This window comes from Loxodonta africana, chromosome 10, assembly GCF_030014295.1.
Source record: "Loxodonta africana isolate mLoxAfr1 chromosome 10, mLoxAfr1.hap2, whole genome shotgun sequence".
NCBI classification, from domain to species: domain Eukaryota; kingdom Metazoa; phylum Chordata; class Mammalia; order Proboscidea; family Elephantidae; genus Loxodonta; species Loxodonta africana.
In genome coordinates, this window is record NC_087351.1 from 105,943,291 (window position 1) to 105,969,942 (window position 26,652).

The following is a 26,652-nucleotide window of genomic DNA, read 5'->3' on the forward strand; positions in this document are numbered from 1 at the left end:
TCCAGTTTGGCATATAACAAATTGCTCTGACCTGTTATTACTGTCCTTGCTTTGAAACCCACAGTTACTCTTTTTTGTCTTCTCAATACTTTCGATGTTGAGACTTCCCCTTTTTTTTCAAAAACAGCTTGAAGACTTGCCCTTTTTTACCTGAACCCAACTCTTGAAACTGTCTTTGGTTTTCTCCTTCCCAGAGCTGTATTCTTGTATCTGTTCTTTACCGCCATTCATCTTGTGCATCCTGACTTGGAGGGTCCTTAGAAGTCAAAGGGCTCCATTTATGAGCATGAAATTTCATCAGAGGGAAGTCTATTGAGAATTGAACTTTACTTTTTACAGTATTTTGGCTAGAGCAGGCAACTTGAGCCAAAAGGCATTCCACCAAAGTAAGCTACTAATGTGTATGTGGTGAGCATGCGCGGGTAACAAAAATGTATTTTTTCCCCAGAAACGTCTAATAATACAGATGCTGGCCCTGAAGGCCAAGAGGATTCTTCAAAGGAAAATGCATCATCAAACGGTACCTGCACTGATCCCACTCCAACATCTAATGATGGCGGCAAATCACACGAACTTTCTAACCTTCGACTGGAGAATCAGCTCCTGAGGAATGAAGTTCAGTCTTTAAATCAAGAAATGGCCTCCTTACTTCAAAGATCCAAGGAAACTCAAGAAGGTAGAGTCTTATTTAAATTCTTCAGCATTAGGAATTTAACATTTCAAAAATAAACTAAAAACCTTGCATCTAAACTATTAGAAATGTTTTGATGAGACTTGTCAAATGGTGCTTCCATAGGAATAGGGCCAAGATTGGAAGTGGCACCCATCCTCCCATCAAACCGAAACATGGAACATTGGCTCGTTTGGTCATTCTTTAGGAACCACAAAATCTAAGAACTGAGAGGAACAGAACGTTAGTAATCATCGGGTTCATTTGATTTATTTGTCATGGACCTTTTGAGGAAAACCGTTCCATGAACCAAAGGTGGGACTAGACAGAAAGTAGTGGACACTATAGACGGGGTCACAGTATTACACTGCTCAGGGGACAGGAAGTACATGGAATACAGTTTGAATAGTGCCGTCTGGAATTGTGCGGTGAGGTGGCCCTGGGGTAGAAGAACCCCAGGGTTCCTCAGAAATGGGTAATTAAAAAGAAAATAATACCACGACTAACATGGTGTTGGGGAAATGTGTGACTGTATAAGTGTGACTGAGGAGAAGACAGAAGAAATCTCTGCCTTGATTCCTAAGGGTGATCAGGAGGAATGGGGGACATTGGGAAAAGTTTTGCTGAGGCATGGTTGGGGCCCAGAAGGGTGGAATAGGAAAAGCTTTAAGACTGCTAGGACTGGCTTAACTGCTGGAAAAACTTCACTTTCCCAGACTAATTTGGATATAGAAACGCAGCTTTTCCTGAGACCCTGTAAAGTGGGCTTCAAGTTTAAAAAAAAAAAAAAAAAGTTGACGGCAACCTGCAGTTGCGTTTGGTACAGGAGGGTGTGGAAATGTCGGTGCATTTTGAATGAAGCTGTACACGGCCCTTTCTACGCTGATGACCTGGGTTAATGGACCAACATTTTTGGCAACATAAACTAGAAGAAACAGATTCTTCCCTGTGTTTATCTTTGGGTTTTGTGTTTGTTTGTTTTGCTCTTACTTGGGTGGTGGGAAGTATACATGACCTGCCTTTGATTTGGCTTTGTGTTCTTCCCCTGTGGCTGGCAGAGCTGCACAAATCCATCCACCGTTTTAGTGTTGTTAGCTCCGTGCCACCTACGAGTGTGAGCTTCCAAGTGCTTTTTTATATATCTCTAGAAAAATCTCTAGAAAAAGCAGTATTTGTACGTGAGCAACTAGCTTCATGTCCCCTTCCAACATGTTAACTGTAATGGAGGTGCGAACATTGGCCTGGAAATTTGAAGGTATTTGTAAGCGCCTAGTTTTGGCAATAAGTACTAAAGGGACTGAAAGGAGAATCTGTGTGTGCCCCAAGAAAGTTGTGTTTGTTGCTTGTGTAGTGAAATTTCATTTTTTTGATAGAATTAAACAAAGCAAGAGCAAGAGTTGAAAAGTGGAACGTTGACCATTCAAAGAGTGATCGGATAACTAGAGAACTTCGAGCCCAAGTAGATGATCTGACTGAAGTGGTGGCTGCAAAGGACTCCCAGCTAGCTGTACTGAAAGTGCGGTTACAAGAAGCTGATCAGCTACTGGATGCCCGCACGGAGGCCTTAGAAGCCTTACAGAGTGAAAAATCGCGGTAACCGATCCTATTAATAATGAAAGAGTGAGCTAGAATGTTTTTCTCTTTCCAAGACAAGTAATGGTAAACATTGTGGTATATTCTACTCTATGAAAATTTAGCTTTTGGTAATTTACAAGAAGGAAGTTTTATGTTTTGGTAGTGTTGGAAGTTTGTGTAATTAAAAATAGCTGAAATTTCTATCTATATGGGATCAAATTGACAACAGCAACCTGAAAGGGTAGATAGGAAGCTTGGTGGCAGTGAGTTTATGTTAACGGCAGAGGAACAATTCAGTAAAGGAGGGTGAGCATGGTGGCACAACTTGAAGAATATAATCAGTGTCACTGAATTGTACATGTAGAAATGGTTGAATTAGTGTGTACTTTGCTGTGTGTATTTTCAGCAATTAAAATTTGTTCAAATTATTGTTTGAACCTTGTTAGCAAATTCTGAATTTAAAAATAATATTTAAATAACATAATGTCATTAATCTTTCAACGTATAACAAAGTGTGGTGTGTGCTTATATTTTGATGCTTCAAAAATATAGATTAAAACCTCTGCTGTCATGCCAATTCCAACTCATGGTGACCCTATAAGATGGAGTACAACTGCCCCATAGGGTTCCCAAGGCTGTAATCTTTATAAAAGCAGATTTCTGCATCTTTCTCCCACAGAGCAGCTGGTGGGTTTGAACCATTGACCTTTTGGTTAGCAGCTGAGTGCTTAACCACTGCACTGCAAGCACTTCTTAAAATATAGATTACATCACTTTAAAAAAGAAAAATATTGCCCTAAGACTGTTTTAGTCAAACCGTCTTTTTCGTGCTAACATGGCAATGTTCTAAAAATGGGTCCACCTTATCGATTGTACCTGTGTGCTGTGGAAATGAGTTATTTCAAGAGATGTATTTCCTTTTAGAATAATGCAGGATCACACTGAAGGTAGTAGCCTGCAGCATCAAGCTCTGCAGACTCTTCAGGAGAGACTGCATGAAGCGGACGCCACGCTGAAGAGAGAGCAGGAGAGCTATAAGCAGATGCAGGTGAGAACGGGAGACAGCACAGCTCTTTGTCATTTAGACGAGGAGGAGTGACTTTATGCTGCTTCATAACACATTTAGCCCTGAGGAAAATTTTGCAGTGCATTTCAGAATAGTCTGTTTCTATGACATAAACCAGATATTTGAAATTTTAGCTTAATCCTTGGTAAATTTATTTATGTGTTGAGATGCAGTTAAAATAGTTAATATTCGTTAGAGACATACATTTTTTCACTTTATCTAATTAAATGCTGATTTGGGGCATCTTGTTTAAGCTTTTCCTAAGTTCAGTTTTAATCTGATGCATTTATTTCAAGAGGAAGTTGTACATACTATTATTTCAAGTTCTACCTGTAGATGAGTTTTTGCTTCCTGTTCAGTGATTTTCAACCCCGTTTGCACGTTAGAACCACCTGTGGAGCTTTTAATACTTCCAGACACCCAGCCTCCCCTCCCGGGGAGTCAGATCCCATTGGTGTGGGTTAGGGCCTGGGCATTGGTGTTTTGCTTTATTTTGCTTTGCTTTGTTGGTTTGTTTCTATTGTTTTGTTTCGTTTTTACAGTATTCACAGGTGATTCTAATGGACAGTCAGGGTTGAGAACTACTGATCTAGGTCCATCTTTCAAAAGGTAAAAATAATAGTTCAATCATGAAGGTAAAGATCAGGTCATTTTGTTTTTTTTTTAATAATATGTTTTATTTAACCCAGTATAGCCAGAGTACTAGCATTTTAACATGTAGTTAATACTTAAACTATTAATGAGATAGTTTACATTCTTTTTTGTATACTAATCCTTTGAAATGTGGTATGTATTTTACACTTACAGCAATCTAAATCCAGTCACTAGATTTTTTTCAGAAATACTTGGTCTGTATTTTTACATATTCATATTGTTCTTTGTTATTGTTGTCGTTAGGTGCCATTGAGTCAGCTCTGACTTATAGCGACCCTCTGTACAACAGAATGAAACGTCGCACGGTCTTAAAAGTTTTCCAATAATAGTTCCTCAAAAAGTGTAGTCTGGAGGAAGTTATTCTTACGTACGTGGCCACAAGTACTTATCATTTAGCTTTAAAATAGCCATCCAACCATCTCAACAAATAATATAACAGCACATGTATGGATAATTCTCTTGTGCCTTTTCTCTAAAATGAGTTGATAATCAGAAGTTTGTGGGCTTCAGTTACTGGCATGTAACTGTACACTTCCTGACTTTTGCTTCACCTTCTGAGTCTTCTGGTGATGAGGGCTTTCAAGAATAAAGGGAAAAAATAATCCTCAGAACTGGAGCATATGTTTTCATTTCTTAGATAACTGGAAATAAGGAGGAAAACATTAGCCATCATATTAGAAAAGAGGTTTACCTAATTCTCCAATTTTTTTCCTAGTAGACTTCTAGTTTTCTATAGACCTATTACTCATTGACCAGCTACTACTATCCGACCAGACCTAGAATTCAAGTGACCAGGATCTCCTGGGAAATTTCTTTTAAAAAAAACAGATTCCCACGCCAGCCTTTTGAACTTGTGATTCAGTGTTTTTAGACGGCTGTCTTTTTAACAGACTTCCTAGTTGATTTTGATGCATTGCCAGGTGTGCGAGCCACAACGTTCTATTTCCTGTTCTTCAGTTCCTAACAAATGAAGACTTTTTTCCCTCCCTGTTATGTCATTGGGCTGAGCTAAAAAATCCCATAGAAGATCTGAATGGATGATTGTAAAATATATTCCAAAGCAAAATGATACAATAAGTGTGATATGAAAATTTATCTCAGAGTGAGTTTGCCGCGTGCCTTAATAAAATGGAAGCGGAGCGTCAGAGTTTGGCAGAGGCGGTTACTGTGGCAGAAAGAAAACACTCAGACGAGAAGAAGAGAGTTGACGAGTTACAGCAGCAGGTGAAGATGCATAAGTCCAGCCTGGAGGCCTCTAAGCAGGAACTAATTGACTACAAGCAGAAAGCTACCAGAATACTCCAGGTAAGCTTGAGATGTATACTTTCGAACGTTAAGATGCGCCAGTTAACTGAGAGACGCTTTGAGACTCTGTGTAGATCCTGTGAAATGATTTGTTCAAGTTTGGCTGGATTGACTTACTTCAGGTGCCTTACTCTACTTAGAAATTTTATAAAAAGGATAAAATTGCTTTTTCTTCCTGCCACTTTTTTGTCAATTTATTCTGCCATTCCCTAGTTCAGACCCTCAACCTGTTGCCATAATCACTGTGAGAATATTAACATTTGCCGTTAAGCGTTGTGTTCATCCTTATTGATCTTCAGTTGAACTTTTTGGAGCAGCTGGTCTAGGCCTCATCCGGCCCTCAGAGCTCCTTACCCAGCTTTTTCCCCTCTCAGTCAGAGCTAAGGTGACTTTACCTCCCACTCTACTTAAACAGACTGCTGTCATAACTTCTCTTTCCTTCATCTCAGATCAGAGGGAAAACGTGTTCCTTCATTTTTTTCTAGGATAATTTTTCTGCTTGAATGTTAACTCCATCTTCTCCCACTTCCTTTAAGCCCTTTCTCCATAAACCTGTCCCCTTCTCTGCCTGTATTCCCCATCTTTCCCTCTCTGCTGCTGCCTTCTAGCCATCATCTTGCCTGCTTACTCAAGAGCACATGGTTACATAGGGGAAGACCTAGATCTTGGAACTACTACTGAAGGAAAAAACAACCCATTTGGCCTTTTTGACCACTTTGAACCATTGCCCTGTCCTCTCTTCTTTTAATGTCAGATTTATCGGAACTGTAGTATATTGTCTTCACTTCTTTAAAACTCATTAACTTCTCGATATAATTTCTGTCCTCAAAACACTTCCAAATTGGTCTTTTCAAAAGTCTTTCATGGCCTAAATACATATTCTTATCCTTTTTCTAGTTCCCATCTTCCTTGATTTGGGTAGAACATTTGACAATGTTCACCCTCCAACCTTCTTGATGCCCTTTCCTCCCTTGTCTTCTACGCCACTTGCTTGTCCATGGCTCTTCCTACCGTTTCCATCTCTGCTGGGCCCTCTTCCTGGTCTCCAAAGGATGAGTCCTCTCAAGTGCTTTCTTAAGCCCTCTTTGCTCTTCTGTCTTACAAGGTATTCTCATATATTCACCCTGCCTCTGCTTGTCACCTCCATGTGAATAGTTCAGCCCTGACCTCCTGACCCCAGTTTCTAACAGCCTGCTCTGCCTTTGTGCATGGACTGTCCTAATCCCCACCAGCTTCTCCTTCATTCTCTCATTTCAGTAGATACTATTGACATCTCCCAGGCAATAGAGCTGGAAACTTCAGTGTCATTCTCCATTTAACCTTTTCTCTGAGCCCATATTTCCTATTTATGAACACCTTTTGATTCCACTGCCATGAAGTATCGTATCCATCTCCTCCAAACCTTTTTTTTTAATGTCACTAGAATTTAATTCACTTAACGAGAAATTTATTAAGCAGCTAATTTTTTATGATAGGTGCATGTAACCTTGGTATCACAATAGTTAAGCATTTGACTGCTAACTGAAAGGTTGGCAGTTTAAACCCACCAGCCACTCTATGGGGGAAAGATGTGGCAATCTGCTTCCATAAAGATTACAGCCTTGGAAACCCTGTTGGGGGGAAGTTCTACTCATCCTATAGGGTAGCTATGAGTCAGAATCGACTCAGTGGCAATGGATTTGGGTTTTTTGTTTGTATTTTAATTTATGATAGGTACCGAGGATACAGAGCTCAAAGTCATGTCATCTTTCCTAAGAGGCCATTCATCTTAGTGGAAAAACATTGAAGTAATTAATGAAATTATTGGTGGGTACAGCACAGTGGGAGCCTGAGGGAAGACTCTTTTAAAATCTGCCTGGGGATGTCAGGGATCACTGCACTGAGGGAGTGCTATATGAAAAGAAACTGGAAAGGTGAGTAGGGAAGAGATGGCAGATGGAACAGCCTGGTAGGATAGTGTGTCCCAGACCAAGGAGGCGGGAGAGAACATGGCCTGCATGGAGGGCTGCAGCTAGTTCCATATTGCTGGAACATGAACTATTAGAGGGTAAGAGATGGGCAGTAAAACTTAGCGGCAGGCAGAAGCCAGATCATGAAGGGCCTTGTATACCATGTAAAGGAGTTTTGATTTGACCCCATAGGTGATGGCAGTGGGGGATAAAGAATTTGAGTGGCATGCTCAGATTTGAATGTGAGAACTATGGCAGCGATGAGGCACTTAGAGGAGAGCTGAGCCTCTATTTTGTGTGTCATCGTATCCCCAGTAGAGTTCCTGGCCTACAGTAGGTACTCAGTAGATTGTTGCTGAAGAAATTGAACAAGAGTGAAGAGTGGATTGGTAAGATTAGAGGCATGTGGATGGTGAAGAGGTGATTGTACGAAGTCATGGTTGGAAATAATGATAGCCTATGGAACAAGAACAAGATAAGACTAAAGGGGGATACCAGCCCTGGGGCAGGGACTACAAGACAGGAGGGAACTTGAAAGCTGGTATTAGGGAACCCAGGGTTGAGAAGGCAGAGTGTTGACATGTCGTGGGGTTGTTAACTAATGTCATAGAACAATGTGTATACTAACTGTTTGATGAGAAACTAGTTTGTTCTGTAAACCTCCATCTAAAGTACAGTTACAAAAATAATAATGAGAGCCTAATCTGAGGTTGTGGCAGAGAGGATGACAAACACAGGACAGATAAGTAGAAGGTAGAACATAAGAGACCCGGGGATTTAATTGGAGGGAGGGAGAAAAGGCCAGTGGAATCTAGGATGATTTCCATATTTCTGGCTGGAAGGACTATATGGATGATGTCCCCCTGTACTGTAAGAGGGAAGACAGATTAGGGCTGAGGGAGATGAAGAAAAATTATACAGTGTGCAAAATTGGTGTGACATTGAGGCGAAAGTGGCAGGCAGACCAGAAATACAGGCCTGACGCTCAGCAGAGCAGTTTGGGCACGGGCCATGTGGCGATGACCATGTAAATCGGGGTGTAGATGAGATTGCCCAAGAATCATGTCAGCCTGAGGTCTAAGAGCAGTCTTAAGCATCAACATTTGAGCAACCTGGGCAAAGGAAAAGAGCGTGCACAAGAAAGAAAGTGAGAAGGGAAGTGGTCAGAGGCTGGAGGAGAACCAGGAGAGACTGGTATCATCCAGGGAAGCCAGGCAAGGGAAGAGTTTCAAGTGGAAATGATTGTCAGATATGACAGAGAGCTTGAATGTGATCAGGGGTCTAGGGTTTGTCAATTAGAAGGTCCCTGGGTACCTCACAAAGGGCAGTCCCCAGTGTGAATTGGGAAGTGAAGCTATGAAGACAGTGACAGCTTGGCTGTAGACATGAGGAAGGGACAGTAGCTAGGTAGGGATGTGGTGTTGGGGGGGGGGTTGTTTTTTGCTTTTAAAAATAACTTGTTGTGTGCTGTCAAGTCAATATCAACTCATGGCAACCCTTCAGGACAGAGTAAAACTGTCCCATAGGGTTTCCTAGGCTGTAATTCTTACAGGAGCAGATCATGAGGTCTTTTCTCTCGTGGAGCTGCTGGTGGGTGCGAACTGCTGACCTTTTAGTTAGCAGCTGAGTGCTTAACCGTTGAGTCACTAGGGCTCCTTAAATCAAACCAAACTCACTGCCGTTGAGTCAATTTCGACCCATAGCAAGCCTACAGAACAGAGTAGAACTGCCCCATAGGGTTTCCAAGGCTGTAATCTTTATGGGAGCAGACTGCCATATCTTTCTGTCATAGAGCAGCTGGTGGGTTCGAACCACCAACATTTTGGTTAGCAGCTGAGTGCTTCACCATTATGTCACCAAAACCAAAACCCACTGCCGTCGAGTCAATTCTGACTCATAGCGACCCTATAGGACAGAGTAGAACTGCCCCATAGAGTTTCCAAGGAGTGCCTGGCGGATTCGAACTGCCGACCTTTTGGTTAGCAGCCATAGCACTTAACCACTACGCCACCAGGGTTTCCATTGTGTCACCAGAGCTCCTTAAATAACTCAAAATTATATAAATGATGTTTATTATAGAAAATTTGAAAAATATAGAAAAGTTAGAAGAAAGTAGAAATCACCCATTAATACTACCATTTGGAAAATGAAAAATTGTTTTTGATGGAGGAGTGTAATTATAAAATATTTATTTTCTAAGGTAGAAGCTGATGGTCCCTACTGTTACTGGTCTAGAATTACAGCAATGTTTAAACTGGTCTTCCCACATCAAACCACTTCTCCCAACTCAACCTTTATACCAGGCATTGGCGGACTTTTTCTGTAAAAGACCAGATAGTAAATATTTTAGGTTTTGTGGGCCACATATAGTCTCTGTCATATATTCTTCTTTGTTTTTTACAACCCTTTCAGAAATGTGAAAGCCACTCTTAGCTTGCAGGCCATACAAGCGAGATTTGGTCCATGGCCTATGGTTTGCCGACCCAGCTCTACACCACATAGATTGACCTTCTGCTCACGTTGCTCCACTGTCTACTTTGTGGTGATTTGGTTTAGCCTACCAGATAAAAATGAAGACATTTTAGCCTGGCAACCGAAGCTCCACAGATTGGTCCTAGCACACTTTCTGAGCTGTGTCTCACAGTTCTTTCTTATAGGCCCTCTGTGCTTTTGCGCCTTTATACTTTGCCCTTTGCTTTCTCTACACCTTTAAATTCCTAGCTATTTTTCATGTTGTCGCCTCTTAAGTGTAGCGGTCTCTTCGCCAGAAATGGTCTCTCCTCGGAACTGTGTGAATAACCTGGCCGTGTCCCTCGTTCAGCTTGTGCTTATTGCCTTCTACTGGATACTTGTAAATTCCCCTTCAGTTCATAAGGCAGAGCGTGCTGTCTGGAGGGTGGAGACATAATCTTTATCCCACAGAACTTTTAGCACAATGCCAAACCCATTGTAGGTGCTCCATAAATATTTGTTGAGTGGAATGTGATCTAAAAAAAAAAAATTTTAAGAAAACATGAGAACATGCTTTCTATGACAAGTTTTCAACTATAAAATGATCCTGGGGCCTAACTTCCAAGGACGATGTACAGCAAGATCCTGATGTATTTTTGTCGCTATGAATTTACCAGTCTGTGAACTCCCTTTGATAAAGGATATAATTGGATATAATTTCCATAGTGCTATAGTTTCTGCATAATAGATGTTATTTAGTATGCAAGCTGACCTCTGCTTTCCTTAAATGCATTTCTCTTTTTTATAATAGTCTAAAGAAAAATTAATTAACAGCTTAAAGGAAGGATCTGGTTTTGAAGGCCTAGATAGCAGTACTGCCAATAGCATGGAGCTAGAGGAACTTCGGCACGAGAAGGAGATGCAAAGGGAGGAGATACAGAAGCTGATGGGCCACATACACCAGCTGAGAACTGAACTACAGGTATGGTTCCTTGCGGTTCAGCTTCACAGGCAGCCCTTGAGCCCCAGCTAAGAACAGTTAGCAAGGTGGCGGATTCTGTGCTTGGGGGAAGGGCTTTAGTGAAACAGCACGGGCGAAACTTCTGGTAGGTTGTTAGTCACCGTATAGAAGTGAATCCAGAGCAACAGAGTTCTTGTCTCTTGGTTGACTGTGAGGTTATGGGAATAAGAAACCTTCAGCAGATATTACAGAGGGCCTGCCATGTGCCATGTGCCAGGCATCCTTTAGGCCTGTGGGTAGAACATGCTAAAACGTGGAGAAAACAGAAACCTCGAGTCAGGTTCTTTGCCACTGAATTCAGATTTTGCAGGAAATCCTGAAGGTGTTTTTTTTAGTTTGAAGAAGTGAGAGTAGTGACACCAAAGTGAAAGAGTAAGAACTCTGGGAAGATGTAAAAACAGTTAGTAGTTAGAAAGCTTAGGAGACGGTAACGATACGCTAACCTCAGACAATGTGAGAGAAAAGTTCGTATTCATTACTGGGGCAAACACCAAGTCCTAATTAAAACCTGTAATTTCAGGGACTAATTCAGTGACTTTTGTCATTCAGTTTTTGTTATATTTCTCCTGTCTTAGAAATCGTTAGCTTTTGAATAGACACAAACCTATCCATCGTTAAACGAAATGGATGACAGGTTGGCACAGCTGCAGCACTCTGTTCATTGCCCTCGCTATGCCATATAAGGAAGGTGTCCGTTTATATGCTACTCATAGGCTGAGACTATGCCTCACTTGTCTTTATCCTTCCAGTTCTTACTAAGCCCAGTTGATGGCACATCTTAGTTGCTCGGTAAATGTTAAACCAAACAGGTAGTTACTGCTTTCACATATCAGGCTTGTCTTTTTAGGATGTGGAGGCTCAACAGGTTAATGAAGCAGAGTCAGCAAGGGAGCAGTTACAAGACCTACAAGACCAAATAGCTCAGCAAAAAGCATCTAAACAAGAACTAGAAGCAGAACTGGATCGACAGAAGCAGGTAAGGATTTTAGGTTGATGATCAACAAGGAAGACTGTCATCTAGTGGTCATGTGAGGAAAACAAAACCTGTTACCTTCGAGTCAATTCCAACTCATAGCCGCCTATAGGACAGAGTAGAACTGTCCCATAAGGTTTCCACGGCTATAATCTTTATAGAAACACACTGCCACATCTTCCTCCTGCTAGGCGGCTCGTGAGTTGCGACCTCTGACCTTTCTGTTAGCAGCTGAGCTCTTAACCACTGTGCCACCAGGGCTCCTATGAGGTCGTATGAGGAGACCTCCCAAAAAGCAGCTTATTGATTCTTAGACCCTGGGCTCAGCATGTTAATGGTAGACAGGACCCTACAGGATATTTTGTCTAGCACCACCTTACCTATCGCACTCTCCTTTGTTTTTTTAACAGATGGAAAATACCAAAACCAAACCAAACCCGTTGCCATCGAGTTGATACCGACTCATAGCGACCCTATAGGACAGAGTAGAACTGCCCCATAGAGTTTCCAAGGAGCACCTGGGGGATCCAAACTACTGACCTTTTGGTTAGCCACCATAGTACTTAACCACTACGCCACCAGGGTCATTTTGGAAAATAGACACACAAAATGACAACATGATTTACCTGTTATCGCACAGCTAATTAAAGAGTAGACCAGAACCCAAGATTCCTGTCTCAAAGCCCAGGATTCTTTCTACTAGCCCATGTCTGCATTTTATCGTATCTCCTTGTCAGAATATGTATGTATAGAAACTTAAAAACACTATACTGTCGGTTGATTTCCGTGTTTACTATATTTGTCCTTTCTAGGAACAACAGTGAATGTTATTTAATATGAATACAAATGCAATATTAGTGCCATATTAGACTGCTCTTTCTGTTTGAGATAAAATGCTTCTACAGACTGTTCTTCAAAATCATGTTTAAAATCGTATTTCAGTGTTCAATTAGCAGTTTCTGCTCCCCAAGCCAAATTATTTTTTTAATGTATTTAAATAATAGTGTCAGTATTAACACAGTTATAAACATGTTTACAACCATATTTTCAGCATAAGATTCTATCTCTAATATTAATAACAACTGATTTACTAAGTAACTACATTGTTTAGGCACTTAGTGTACACTATCTTATTCCATCATCACAGTAAAATCAGGATTGTTCTCTTCATTTTTCAGAAAACTTACAATTCTTAGTGCGTTCCTAACATTCTCACTTTCTGTATTTATATGCTTTAAATATTTCTTAGGATTTATCATTTTTGAAACTGACTGTATTCTCAGAGAGGTGTTTGTTTTTATTATTAAACCAAAAAAACCCCAAACCTGTTGCCGTCGAGCCGATTCCAACTCACAGCGACCCTATAGGACAGAGTAGAACTGCCGCATAGGGTTTCCAAGGAGCGGCTGGCAGATTCGAACAGCCATAGCTTGCCCTTTAACTCTTAACTGCTGCACCACCAGGGTCCCTTTATTATTAAAGTACTTAAATCCGTGTCCTGGTTTGTAAAGGAGAAACTCAGAGTAGCAAGCAGCAGAGTACGTATGTCATAGACGGTTTTAGATGATGTAATTATAAGATTGGCTGTCCTTCCAGAAATTGGCCTTTAATTTATTCAAGCATTTCTCACGTATTAAAAGGCAAAAACTTGATGTTCTTGATGGTTAATGAGATAATTTTCATTTTATTGTGGCAGATGGTTTTACCATATCCTCTTGCCAGTGGCCTTTTTTAAAGTGAGGCAATTAAGTAGGGGAAAACAGAGGTGGATTGTAGCTATAGGCTGTTTATTTAGTAATCACGTACTTTAGGTGTGAAGTACTTAATCTTGGGATTAAATAGTCCTTTAGTGTTCCTTACTAATTTATGTAATGTTAACCTTAAACTGTGTGCTTGCAGAGACCTTAAAATAAATCAGGCAAATGGCTATTAAACCTTCCCTTAAATTGTGATTCTCCTACCCCGATTACCTTTCTATTTTCTCTTTCGGCACTGGGTTTGTTTTCCGTTTTTTTATCCCAGTTTCTTCATCTGAAATGACCAGTTTGGTAAATGTCTGAAGTTGTCTTTGGTAACTTGATTCTGTATCTCCTTTACTTCTTCACACGGTTCCCTTTGCTTCCTTTGTTGGCACAGTTGAGCACAGTGCTTTTGAAAGTGCTTCATTAACTGCAGTTACTCGGTCTTCCCTGTGCCACATTGTATTTCAGTGACTTGGGCATATTTTGTTATGGGCATGTGTTTTGCTTTCAGATTCAGACCTGACTTTTTAATTCACAGTATCCATTGTACATACCGTCCATTAGTGCAGTTGTTAGTAAATCTAGAGGTGTTTCTCTCTCATCGTGATGGAGCAAAACAGGTATAAGATATGGCTTGATACAAAAGGCATATAGATAGAAAGCTGCTCAGCATCATTAATCGTTAAAATGCCCATTAGAATAGCTACAGTTAGACTAACAGTACCAAGTATTTGGAGAAGATGTGGAAGACCTGTTACCGAAGTGTTGCATTTTTCCAATCTGCCGCATGAAAAATGGTACCTCAGGGCAATTTAAATGTACGTTTCTGTGACTATAAAGGTGGCCAAGGATCCTTTTTTTTTTTTTTTAATTGTGCTTTAGGTGAAAGTTTACAGCCCAAGTTAATTTCTCATACAAAAATCTGTACATATATCGTTATGTGACCCTAGTTGCAACCCTTCTAATGTGACAGCACGCTCCCCCTTTCCACTCCGGGTTTCCCATGTCCGTTCAACCAGCTCCTGTCCCTTTCTGCCTTCTCATTCCACCTCCAGACAGGAGCTGCCCATTTAGCCTCATGTGTCTACCTGAACTAAGCAGCACACCCTTCACGAGTGTTAGTTTATGTTGCATAGTCCAGCCCAACCTTTGTCTGCAGACTTGGCTTCAGGAATGGTTTGAGTTCTGGGTGAACAGAGAATCCAGGGACCTGAGCATCTGTTTGACGTAAGAGCCATTTGTATTTCCTTTCCTGATAATTGTTTATAACATTTGCCCATTTTTTTCATTGTTATTGGTTCTTCTCTCTTTTTTTAATCAGTTTGTAGGATCTCTTTATATATTAGGGAGATTAATTAGCCTTTTGTGTATGATATAAATTGCAAATAATTTTTCCTAATTTGAGATTTGTCTTTTAGTTTGCTTAGGTGAGGGCTTTGTTTTCTTGGCATGCAGAAGTTTGCTTTTTCTGTAGTCAAATTTATCATTCTTTTCTATTAAGACTTCTGGTATTATAAAGGAATTCACTTAGGTAGTTTTTTCTAATACTTTTATGATTTCATTTTTTGCATGTAAGTGTTTAATCTGTAGGAACCAACTTTATTTCCCTCCAGATGACTACCTAGTTATCCCAGTGCCATTTTGGGGAAAGATTACCTTTTCTTTATTGGTTTCAGGTGCCACCTTTATCATGGTCTAAAATTCTCAAGGTATCTAGATCTGTTTCTGGACCTTTATTTTCTTCTATTGGGTCAATTTACCTGTTTATACACTAAAAAAAAAAAAAGAAATTTCTTTCTTTTTTTTACCTCATTGTTTTTAATTACCAAGATTTTATGTTTTAATATCTTGTATGGCAGTTTCCCTTTTGAGAGTTTTGATGGCTATCCTTAGGTGTGGTTTCCCATATCTAGAATCACATTATATAGTTAAAAAAAAAACGAGTTTTGTTTTTATTGGGACCACACCAAATTTATAAATTAACTTGAGGAGAATTTACATCTTTCCGATGCTGACCTCCTGTCCAGGAGCATGGTATGACTTTTTACTTGTTGAAGTATTTCTCTGTGTGCTTTAGAAACGTTTTAAAATATTCTTTTAGTAGGTCTTGCATACTTATTGTTAAACTTACTCCCTTTTTGTTACTATTACACATTGGAGTCTTTTTTCCATTATATCTTCTAATTGGTTCTAACTGGTTATTATTTTTAGATCAACCTATTGATTTTCATATATTATTTTGTACCCTACCATCTTACTGAATTTTTACTATTTTATTTCATTTTCTCATATACTTTGCCATTTTTCTAATGGGGCTTGTAATTTTTTTTTTAATCCATATTTATAAACTTTATATTACTAAAGAATATCACTGTATATGTTATGAATGTTTTCCAGTTGTCATTTTTATTAATGTTATGATGTATAGGAGATTCTTAAAGGGATGACTCATCCTCCTTCATTGCTGCAAGATCAAAATAACGTTTTTCTTTGTTTTCTGGTGATTTATCCTGTTAACAGTTATTTATCAGCCTGTGTTTGCCCTGTGCTGAAGTGTAAACTTTTTATTAGACCCATTCAAGTCTGTTTGTTTATTCATTCAGTATGTGCTCAGCAAATATTGAATGCCTACTGTGTGCTGTTTTAGGTACTGGGGATAAAATAGGGAATGCTGATTTAGGTTTTGTTTATTTGTGCTTCATTATATAGGAATTCCGTTATATAGAGGAAGACCTGTATCGGACAAAGAACACATTGCAAAGCAGAATTAAAGATCGAGAAGAAGAAATTCAGAAGCTCAGGAATCAGGTATGAGTCAGCATCTACAACCTGGGAAAGATGTCGTGGTAAAGCTGCATTTTTTTTTAAGGATATAGTAAGACTTACCCACGGCCTGAATTTCACCTGAGCCCTTTTGTGGCAGTAGCTGGACAGCTTATTTTCAGCCTGCTGTAGAGTGTTCATCTAATGCCATGTAAGTCTGCATTTGCTGTATTCTCTGGCTTGCTTTTCACAGAGGATCTTATAGCCAGTTACCTAAGGAGGTATGAGTTCTCCCAAAATTTCTTACCTTAGGACGTCAATACTGGTGCTGCTGATTGCCAGTTTTGTAATGTGGTTTCTTTTTCCTAGGAAAAATGCAATGGTAAGTCTTCCTGGTAATGACTGACAGAGCTTTCATAGGGTCACCAAGACCTTTTTTTAACTATGAAAATGTAAAACATACAGTAAATGACACCAATTGGCCTACCACACAGATTTACTAAAAAAAAAAAAAACACACCAAACCTGTTGCCATCAAGTCAGTTCTGACTCATAATGACTCTATAGGACAGAGTAGGACTGCACCATAGGGTTTCCAAGGCTATAATCTTTATGGAAATAGACTGCCACATGTTTCTCTCTCAGTAGTAGCTGGTAAATTTGAAACACTGACATTTTTGTTAGCCGCTGAGTGCTTAAACACTGCGTCACCAGGGCTCCTTAGATTACTAAAGCTTTTATCATTAACTGGTAGACTCATACGTTCACTTACCCTATTATTCTGTGTTGTCCTTGCCTCTCTTACACTCAGATGATCTAGTCAATTAAAGCTTGACTCATTAGCCACTTACATATTTCACAGAAAGATTTGTTAATTCTTCCTAAGAGTTGGGAACAGGCCATAGCTAACCGCTTTGAATGTTTCTGTTACCTTCTTGAAGCCACGGTGGTGTAGTGGTTAAGAGCTACGGCTGCTAACCAAAAGGTCGGCAGTTCGAATTCACCAGGCGCCCCTTGGAAACCCAATGGGGCAGTTCTACCCTGTCCTATAGGGTCACTGTGAGTCGGAATCTACTCGACGCAGTGGGTTTGGTTTTTTTGGTCTCCTTCTTATGCCTGCGTTGTGAAATGCTAACAAATGATAACATGGCTTGGTAGCAGGAAGTCCAAGAAAGAAGGAGCAGAAACCAAAACCACCAATTGGTTTAGCCCTTAGATAAACATTCTCATTTTTACCAAGCGTTCATTTAGTATCTGTCAGTCTAAGGTGTTGTGCTGTTTTTGTTAATCAATAATTAACCATCAGAGAATGTCTCTTAGAGATTTTTTATCTAATTGGAACAGAGAAAAACCTTTGTCTTACAGTTTCATTGAGGAGGCACAATTGATACCCGTAAAACAGTGTTATCAGGGTGATCGATAGATGCCAGGACAGTCCTGGGGGGTCTAAAGAAGGCTGGGATCAGCACAGACGGGAGCGACTGGAGAGGGCCTCAAGGAAGAGGCTCTGGAGGCCAGGTGCAACTGAGATAAGGGGAAAGAGTTTTCCAAACTGGAAGATTAGAACAGCAGAGGCTGAATGGGAAGAGAGAGAACTGGTGTAAGACAAGATCAAATAGAAGAGAACAAAAGAAGCTTTTAAATAGCGACTGTCAACCAGACCCTGCTAAGAGAACGCTCATTTAATACCCCCGGCATGCAGTGTATTGTCCTCATTTACAGACAAGGAAGAAAATTCAGAAAGGTACAGCAGTTTGTCCGGAAGCAGCTGGTAAACTGCAAAACAGAGATGCAAGCCCAGGCACATGTTCTTGGCGCTGCTCCGAAGCTATTGAATGGCGGTGGGTTTGAATCCAGGCTGAGAAATTTGAACTGTGTCCAGTAGACCCATGCTTTCAAACATTTTTGACCACGATGCCATAGTAAGAAATACAGTTGGCATTGTGTCTCAACACTCACACGTACAAAGCCAGAACACAGGTTTTGCAAAGTGGTACTCTCTCATACCGTGTGCTGTGCACTCCATGTCCCGTTCTATTCTGTTACATGCTTTCATATGCTGGTTTCAACCCACCAAATTGATTTCATGACTTGTTAATAGGTTTCAGCCTACAGTTTGAAAAACACTTCTGTAAAATTGACGTCTTAACAATATTGAACCTTCTGATTCATGAGTATGAGATATCTCTTAAATTATTTACGCCTCTAATTTCTTTGAGCAATGTTTGATAGTTTCATTATAAAGATATTACAAATCTTTTGTTAAATTAATCCCTAAGGACTGCAGATTTTTGATGCTATGGTATTTTTTTTAAGTTTCGCTTTCCAGTTGTTCATTGCTAGTATACAGAATATAGGCTACTTTTGTATATTGATATTGTATCCTGCAACTTTGCTAAACTCGCTTATCTAGCAATTTTTTGTATATTCCATGATTTTTTTGTGTGTTTTATCGAACTTTAGGTGAAGTTTTGTAGAACAAACTAGTTTCTTATTAAACAGTACACACGTTGTTGTATGACATTGGTTAACAATCCCACGACATGTCAACACTCTCCCTTCTCAACCCTGGGTTCCCTATTATCAGCTGTCCTCTTCCTCCTACCTTCCAGTCCCTGCCTCAGGGCTGGTGCACCCCTTTAGTCTTGTTTTGTTTCATGGGACTGTCCAGGCTTTGGCTGAAGGTTGAACCTCAGGAGTTACCTCATTACCGAGCTGAAAGGGTGTCCAGGAGGCATACTCTCAGGGTTCCTCCAGTTTTTGTCAGGCGAGCAAGTCTGGTCTTTCTTTTTTAGTTGGAATTTTGTTCTACATTTTTCTCCAGATCTGTCTGGGACCCTCTATTGTGATCCCTGTCAGAGCAGTCAGTGGTGGTAGCTGGGCACCATCTAGTTGTACTGGACTCAGTCTGGTTCCCTGAGTTTTTTTACATGGATGATTATGTATGAAAATAATCTATAAAAAAAAAACCAGTTCTGTAGATAGTGAAAGAATCATTGTAGAATTTTATGAAATCAATTAATTTACCGGTGAGAACGTAGTGGTGGGGTTTCTATGTTGTGTGACCCTCATTTTATGTAATAATTTCATGAACACCCTGCCTTCCAGCTTACCAATAAAACTTTGAGCAACAGCAGTCAGTCCGAGTTAGAAAATCGCCTCCACCAGCTAACGGAGGCCCTCATCCAGAAGCAGACCATGCTGGAGAGTCTCAGCACAGAAAAGAACTCCCTGGTCTTTCAGCTGGAGCGCCTGGAGCAGCAGATGAACTCTGCCTCGGGCAGTAGTAACGGACCGTCCATTAACATGCCTGGAGTTGACAATGGCGAAGGTAACCCAGAAAAGGAATCCCAGAGGGACGTTTTCTTCATTTCCCTGCCTTTATTTCCAGCCTTGCTAATTCAGGCATGATTTTGAAAAATTACAGAAAGACCATTTTTATTTGAAAAGAAACCTTATCCATTGAAGGACCTAATTTTCTCCTGACGTGAGACTGGGACCATTCGCTATTTAATATTTTTACTAGTGAGCTGGGTAATGGATTAATTGATATTAATATTACTGATAATTGTACAGAAATATATAAGACACTTAATGGTGCTGAGTAGGCAAATAATTCAGTAGAGAAGGGCTGTCTTAGCTATCTAGTGCTGCTACAACAGAAACACCGCCAGCGGATGGCTTTAACAAAGAAAAATTTACTCTCTCACGGTCTAGGAGGCTGGAAGTCCGAATTCAGGGTGTCAGCTCCAGGGGAAGGCTCTCTTTCTCTGACAACTCTGGTGGAAGGTCCTTGTCATCAGTCTTATCACAGGGACCCCAGGTCCAAAGGATGCATGCGCTCCTGGTTCTCCTTTCTTGGTGGTAGAAGGCCCCTCTCGTCTCTGCTCACATCCGTCTTTTTATCACAGAAGAGATTGACTAAAGACATAACCTAATCCTGTAGATTTTCGTCCTGCCTCATTAACATAACTGCCTCTAATCCTGCTTTATTAACATCATAGGGGTTAGAACTTAGAACACATAGGAAAATCACATCAGATCACAAAATGGTAGATAACTGAACAGTACTGGGAATCATGGCCTGGCCAAGTTGATACACATTTTTGGGGGACACAATTCAATCCATAACGAGCTTTCAGGAAACAAGATTTGCTTTAATAACGTTCCAATGGATAGTTGTGAATATTAAAGCCAATACATAGTGATCTCAGGGTGTTGGGGCCACCATAACAAAGTACCCCAAACTGGGTGGCGTATCGGGATACAAATTTATCGTCTCACAGTTCTAGAGGCTAGAAGCCTAAAATCAGGGTGTCGGCTGTGCTGATTCCTTCCGAGGGCTGTGAGGGAAACTATTCCATTCTTCTCTGCTAGCTTCTAGTGGCTCTTCTTGGCTTGTAGATCTTCACATGACCATTGCCTCTCTACCCCTGTCTCCATGTCTGTTCTCTTATGAAACACTACTCAGATGGGATTAGGACCCACCCTGCTCCAGTGTAGCCTCATGTTAACCAATAACATCTACAAAGACCCTATTCCCAACCAAGGTCACAGGTACCAGGGGTTAGAACTTCAGCTTATCTTTTGGGGACACAATTCAGTCCATAACGATAATTCATAAATTATATCCATGCTCTATAATTTTAATAGCAAAACCTATAGATTCCCAACATATGTCATTAAAAAGAATGTTACGGTATATTTTTCAGCAGATCAGGTTTTTGATCTTAGAACTTCATAGTCCACAAAATACTCATGCAGCAAATCTTGCAGTTCTTTGTCCTTAAAATTTTTCCCCTCTTTTTCTTTAATAGCATAAGAATACATGATCACTGTAGAAAGAAATACAAAATACAAAAAAAAAGAGAAACTAAAACCACCTGTTAATCTACCGCCCTGAGAGGACATTTTTGACCATCTTTTTTCAGACTTGCCTATGTATGTTTGTGGTGTCTGTTTAACTGGTTTTCCATTTTTTTATATCAATATCTTTTCATGATGTATTTGGTACAGTAATTTGTATATTGCCTCCTAGAATCCTGTTGTGTGGCAAGACCGTGATTTGTTTAACGGTTCCCTCTGGTTGGGGATTTAGATTGTTGCCAACTTTGGTTGCCAATACAGTGAGATCTGTGAGAGCCGGAACTCGCTGGGATTGCTCTGTTTCTCTGGGGCTTGAAGTTTTCCACCTTTGACAGGGTGCAGTCTGACCACTTTTGTAGCGCTCTGAATTAGCGGAAAATATTTGGGTTTTCCTTTTTGACAAGTTTCCGCCTAACACAGGTTCCAACTTTCACAGATCTTACTGTATGAGCAGTGCTTTGGAAAATATCCTTTATGCACATCTTTTGTTTTCTTAGGGTAAATTATTAGAGGTGGGATTGCTTTTTTTTTTTTTCAATTGTGCTTTAAGTGAAAGTTTACAAATCAAGTCAGTCTCTCATACAAAACCTTATATACACCTTGCTATATACCCGTAGTTGCTCTCCCCCTAATGAGACAGCAGATTCCTTCTCTCCACCCTGTCTTTCCGTGTCCATTCAGCCAGCTTCTGTTACCCTTGGCCTTCACATCTCCCCTCCAGAGAGGAGCTGCCCAGATGGTCTCATGTGTCTACTTGATCCAGGAAGCCCACTGCTTACCAGTATCATTTTCTGTCTTGTAGTCCAGTCCAATCCCTGTCTGAAGAGTTGGCCTCAAGAATGGTTCCTGTCCTGGGCTAACAGAAGGTCTGGGGACCATGACCTCTGGGGTCCTTCTGGTCTCAGTCAGACCATTAACTCTGGTCTTTTTACGAGAATTTGAAGTCTGCATCCCACTGCTCTCCTGCTCCTTCAGGGATTCTCTGCTGTGTTCCCTGTCATGGTGGCCATCTGTTGTAGCTGGGCACCATCTAGTTCTTCTGGTCTCAGGCTGATATAGTCTCTGGTTTATGTGGCCCTTTCTGTCTCTTGGGCTCATACTTACCTTGTGTCTTTGGTGTTCTTCATTCTCCTTTGCTCCAGGTAGGTTGAAACCAATTGATGCCTCTGAGATGGCAGCTTGCTAGTGTTTAAGACCCCAGACGCCACTCTTCAAAATGGGATGCAGGATGTTTTCTTAATAGTTTTTATTATGCCAATTGACCTAGGTGTTAGAAGTGGGATTGCTTTTGATATTTGTTGCCAAAATCAGCAGATAATTACTGAGCACCTACTCTGTGCCAGATACTGTCCTGGGTGTTGGAGAATGGTGATGAATAAAAGAGACCCAAATCTCTGTCCTGTGGATCTTATGTTCTGGTGCTGGGAGGGGAGGGGAATACAGGCAGAGGAGACAGGCAATAATTTATGTCAGAGGGTTGTTAGTGCTGCCAAGAAAAATTAAGTAGGGAAGGAAGATAGAGGGCACCAGATGTTGGGTTGGGATTATAATTTAAATAGTGTGGCCAAGGAAGGCCTCACTGAAGAGGTAGCTCTTGATTAAAAAACTAAAGGAGGTAAGGTAGTGTAACTGTGTGGAAGTCTAGAAGAAGAGTGCCCCAGGCAGAGAGAAAAGCAGGTGCAAAGGCCCTGAGGCAGGTGTGTTGCTGGAACAGCAAGGTGGTTAGTGCAGTTGGTGTAGATGGAGTGAGAGGGAGAGTAGTGTGAGGTGAATTCAGAGTGCTCGGAGGAGCCCGGTGAGGCCGACATAAGGGCTTTTAGTCTCAGTGAGGTAGGAAGCCATAGAAGGGTCTTAGAGCGGTGGCTGATCTGACTTGTAACGGCATGCCTGCAGCTCATAGAGAAGTGGGTTGCCACTGAAGGCAGGAATCGGGATCATAGCTTTGGCCATGCTGAGTTTGAGATGCCTATTAGATTCCATTTGGAGATGAAGTATGCAACTGGATGAGTCTGGAGCTTATGGGGAGGTGTGGGCTGGAGGCATAAACTTGGGAGTCATCAGCTTTGCCATGTAGGAAGGTTTATGGCTTCACTCTTGCTAGCCCAGGAAGAAAGTGTCTGTTTATATTGACTCTTTCTTAACACTGGGTACTCCCAAATCTTAGCTATTTTCATGGGGAAAATATTTTTCTTAATATTTAAATGTTGATCTTGGTTTTTGTGGATATAGATGTTTAAACATTTTATACAGCAAAATCTGTGAAAGCCGGAACCTGCGTAAGGTGGAAACCTGTCAGAGAAGGAAAACTGAAACATTTTCTGCTAATAGAAAGGAATAGAGAAGTGGCAAGACTGCACCCTGTCAAAGGTGGAAAACTTGGCAAGACCCAGGAAAAAAAAGCAATCCTGTCGAGTTCTGGCTGTCACAGATTTCAGTGTATAATCAAATTTATCAGTCTTTCCTTTAGGGTTTCTTCTACTTTGAGTGTAATGCTTAGAAAGTTGGCTTTGAGAATCTCTTCCGTATATGATATAATGTATATCCAGCTATAATTTTGTTAGAAGGTTGATTTTGGTGTCGGCACGTTAATTTGTTGCTATTTTATTGTTGAAACAGGCACACGTCTGCGAAACGTTCCTGTTCTTTTTAATGACACGGAAACCAATCTGGCAGGGATGTATGGAAAAGTCCGCAAAGCTGCTAGTTCAATTGACCAGTTCAGGTGAGAGATGCCAGTGGCGATGAGTGATGACTCTCCACTGTCTGTGACGTTTCCAGTTGTTTCAGTTACAGTGCGTCCCGTCAGGCAAAGCCGATATTTTAAAGTGGCATTTACCTTCTTTCAAGATACCTCAGTGACGTGAAATAGTTTCAAGAGTTCTGCCGGTGCCTCCGTTGTATTGACAATTACCCCTGACCATTTCTCTTCTATCTGTAATAAACTAATCAAATTTCATCGAGAAAGCTTCTCTCTCACGTAATGATCCATTTAGGTGTTTTATCTCAATACTTTATCATGTGGTTAGAATGAAAGATGCTACTATTATGTATGTATGTGTATATATATATATAGTCATTTTAATATATAAAGTATATGTGATACTGTATAAATAAAGTCCTTGGGGGGTGCAAACAGTTAAGCATTCAACCACTGGCCAAAAAGTTGGCAGTTCAAACCCACCCAGAAGTGCCCCAGAAGACTGGTCCTGGTGATCTTCCAAAAGGTCACAGCCTTGAAAACCCCATGGAGCAGTTCTACTCTGTGTACATGGGGTCACCGTGATTCGGAATTGACTTGACAGGAACCAACAGCAACAACAGTTGTATAAGTAATGTATGTAATTTTTATATATTTATGTATATGTACATATAAACTTTGTGTACTAGCAGACATGTCCACCTTATAAAGAAAATATTTTAACAGTTTACATATAGCCTTGATAAAATGCATATCTTAATAACCTACTAAACTTTTTCCTTTTAGTGTTTGTAATTATGTGTACTTTTCATAAATTGTTGCATAATAATCTTTTCTTACCTTCTCGTATCAGAGGGTCGCTATGAGTCGGAACCGACTCGACGGCACTGGGGCTGGCTGGGGTGTATCATAGATAGGGTTATGATGTTAAAGATAAGCAGGATGATTTACAAAGGTTTCCTGAAGCCCCGGGACTAGGGTGCCATAGTCATTGTTTCCAAATTACTAAGCACATCTATTTCAACTAGTCATTTATTCGACATAGGTAATATTTCAGAGAACTTATTGCAAGGCATTGTGCTCGTAGCTGTGAGAGAAGCAGAGAGGCATAGAAGAAAGGTGTGTTGGCCGGCAGACATATCCGCCTCGTGGGGGGGCATGTCGCAGAGAGGCCTGAGGGGAGGGTCTGCACAGCCTGTTCCTGCTGTACTTGTGTAAGCGTTCACTTGAGTGTCTGTAGTCTTGCCTTTCAAAAGCATTTGTCTATGCGAAAGCTTTCAGATTGGCCCTTTGCAAGTAACTTCTGGCCTGACTCTGTTCCTGTTCAGGTGTTTCACAGCTGACTTTATTTTTTGCACCTTCTCCAGTTCCTAAAAGAAAAGTGGTTTTGAGAAGGACCAACCTTGCATCCTGCAGTTATACCCATAAAATTAAGAAAAATCACTTGCGCTTACGTTTTAACAGCCAAGCCCCCAAGTAATGGTAAAGGTATTGGCCTACTACCGTGACACGTCTGGAGCCCCGGTGGTGCAGTGGTTAAGAGGTTGGCTCCTAACCGGAAGGTGGGCAGTTCAACCACCAGCTGCTCCTTGGGAACCCTTGGGCAGTTCTACTCTGTCTTACAGCTTCCGCTCTGAGGTGGGATCGACTCTACGGCAGCAGGTTTTATGCCATGTCTATATGGTTATTTCAAGCAGTCGTGCAAGAATCTGCTATAAAAACCATACTTCTGTGGTTGCCACCCAGATAGTTCCAGTGAGTGAAATTTTAAAAAGCCTCAGTAGGTATTACCAGAGGAAGGTTTGTTCAGAGTGTAACTCTCTTCTTGTCTCCCTCCCTCGCCCCCTTCCTTTGCACAGCATCCGCCTGGGAATTTTTCTCCGAAGATACCCCATAGCTCGGGTGTTTGTAATTATATACATGGTAAGTAAACGTCTGTGAGAGACAGAGCTGCCCTTGGCTTTTAACCAGGTTTTTTCTTTCTTTCTTTTTAGCCTCTAATCTTATTGATAGTTTAACAATCAATTTTGAAAGACTAGAACACATTTTTGGTAATTAAAAAAATTTTAAATGGATTGTAAGGTGACAGTTGTGTCTAAAATAAACTTTAGTGCAATTTAATAATTACCTTCATTTGTAAGCCCCTCTAATGGTAAAAACATGATACAAAACAATTGAGTTAATTTTTATCTTGATGTTGTAAAGGTGCTTTAATTATTCTCATGTATATTGCTGTATTTTCTAAGAGAGTTAGTATATTTTCTTTTAGACTTTTTAGCTCTAATAAGATGGCTACAGTAATTTGGGATGCCATTTCACGTGCCCTGCATGCCTAAAAAGGCCACTAATATTCTGAGTGGGTATGTCTAAAAGTAGTAAAGATTGGAAATTTTTTTGAGAAGAAATAAAAACATACTTAAAAAGAAGTTTCTCTCTGATCCACTAGAGGGAAGACTTACTCTTTTAAAGAGAAAAATTTTTTTAAAGGAAGGGATGGGGGATCAAAAGAAAAAAAACTGAAGGTATCAGAAAGGAGTCAGAATATACCCACAGTGGGTGAGATTGACCTCCGGGGTTCTGGAGCTGGCGAGCCCCACATCTCCGTGCGTCCATACAAGACGGGCTTTGTTGCCCACTGCAGAGTGGTTAGGCTCAATGAGGGCATCTCACATCACTTTAGCACCGCCATGGGGATAATTAGTGTAGATCAGGTTACCCACTTACTCGCTGCTATCCAGTCCATTCCGACTCTTAAAAAAACCCAGTGCCATCGAGTCGATTCCAACTCATAGCGACCCTATAGGACAGAGTAGAACTGCCCCATAGAGTTTCCAAGGAGCTCCTGGTGGATTCGAACCGCTGACCCTTTGGTTAGCAGCAGTAGCACTTAACCACTAGGCCGCCAGAGTTTCCATTCCA

The 26,652-nt window shown here is 40.7% G+C and overlaps 1 protein-coding gene across 3 annotated transcripts in view; it reads left to right on the forward strand.

The window, feature by feature from the left end:
* The window catches only part of GOLGA5 (golgin A5), a 40,058-nt gene that overhangs the window by 12,161 nt on the left and 1,245 nt on the right, over positions 1-26,652 (forward strand). For 2 of the 3 annotated variants that reach the window (XM_023546517.2, XM_003408836.4), the window contains exons 3-12: positions 449-676; positions 2,044-2,263; positions 3,170-3,293; positions 5,067-5,270; positions 10,482-10,652; positions 11,539-11,667; positions 16,116-16,214; positions 19,278-19,500; positions 23,652-23,757; positions 25,593-25,656. In XM_023546517.2, coding sequence (XP_023402285.1) covers positions 449-676; positions 2,044-2,263; positions 3,170-3,293; positions 5,067-5,270; positions 10,482-10,652; positions 11,539-11,667; positions 16,116-16,214; positions 19,278-19,500; positions 23,652-23,757; positions 25,593-25,656 — 1,568 coding nt within the window. The remainder of the gene's footprint in view (positions 1-448; positions 677-2,043; positions 2,264-3,169; positions 3,294-5,066; positions 5,271-10,481; positions 10,653-11,538; positions 11,668-16,115; positions 16,215-19,277; positions 19,501-23,651; positions 23,758-25,592; positions 25,657-26,652) is intronic. The other variant, XM_023546518.2, reaches the window with a different exon arrangement.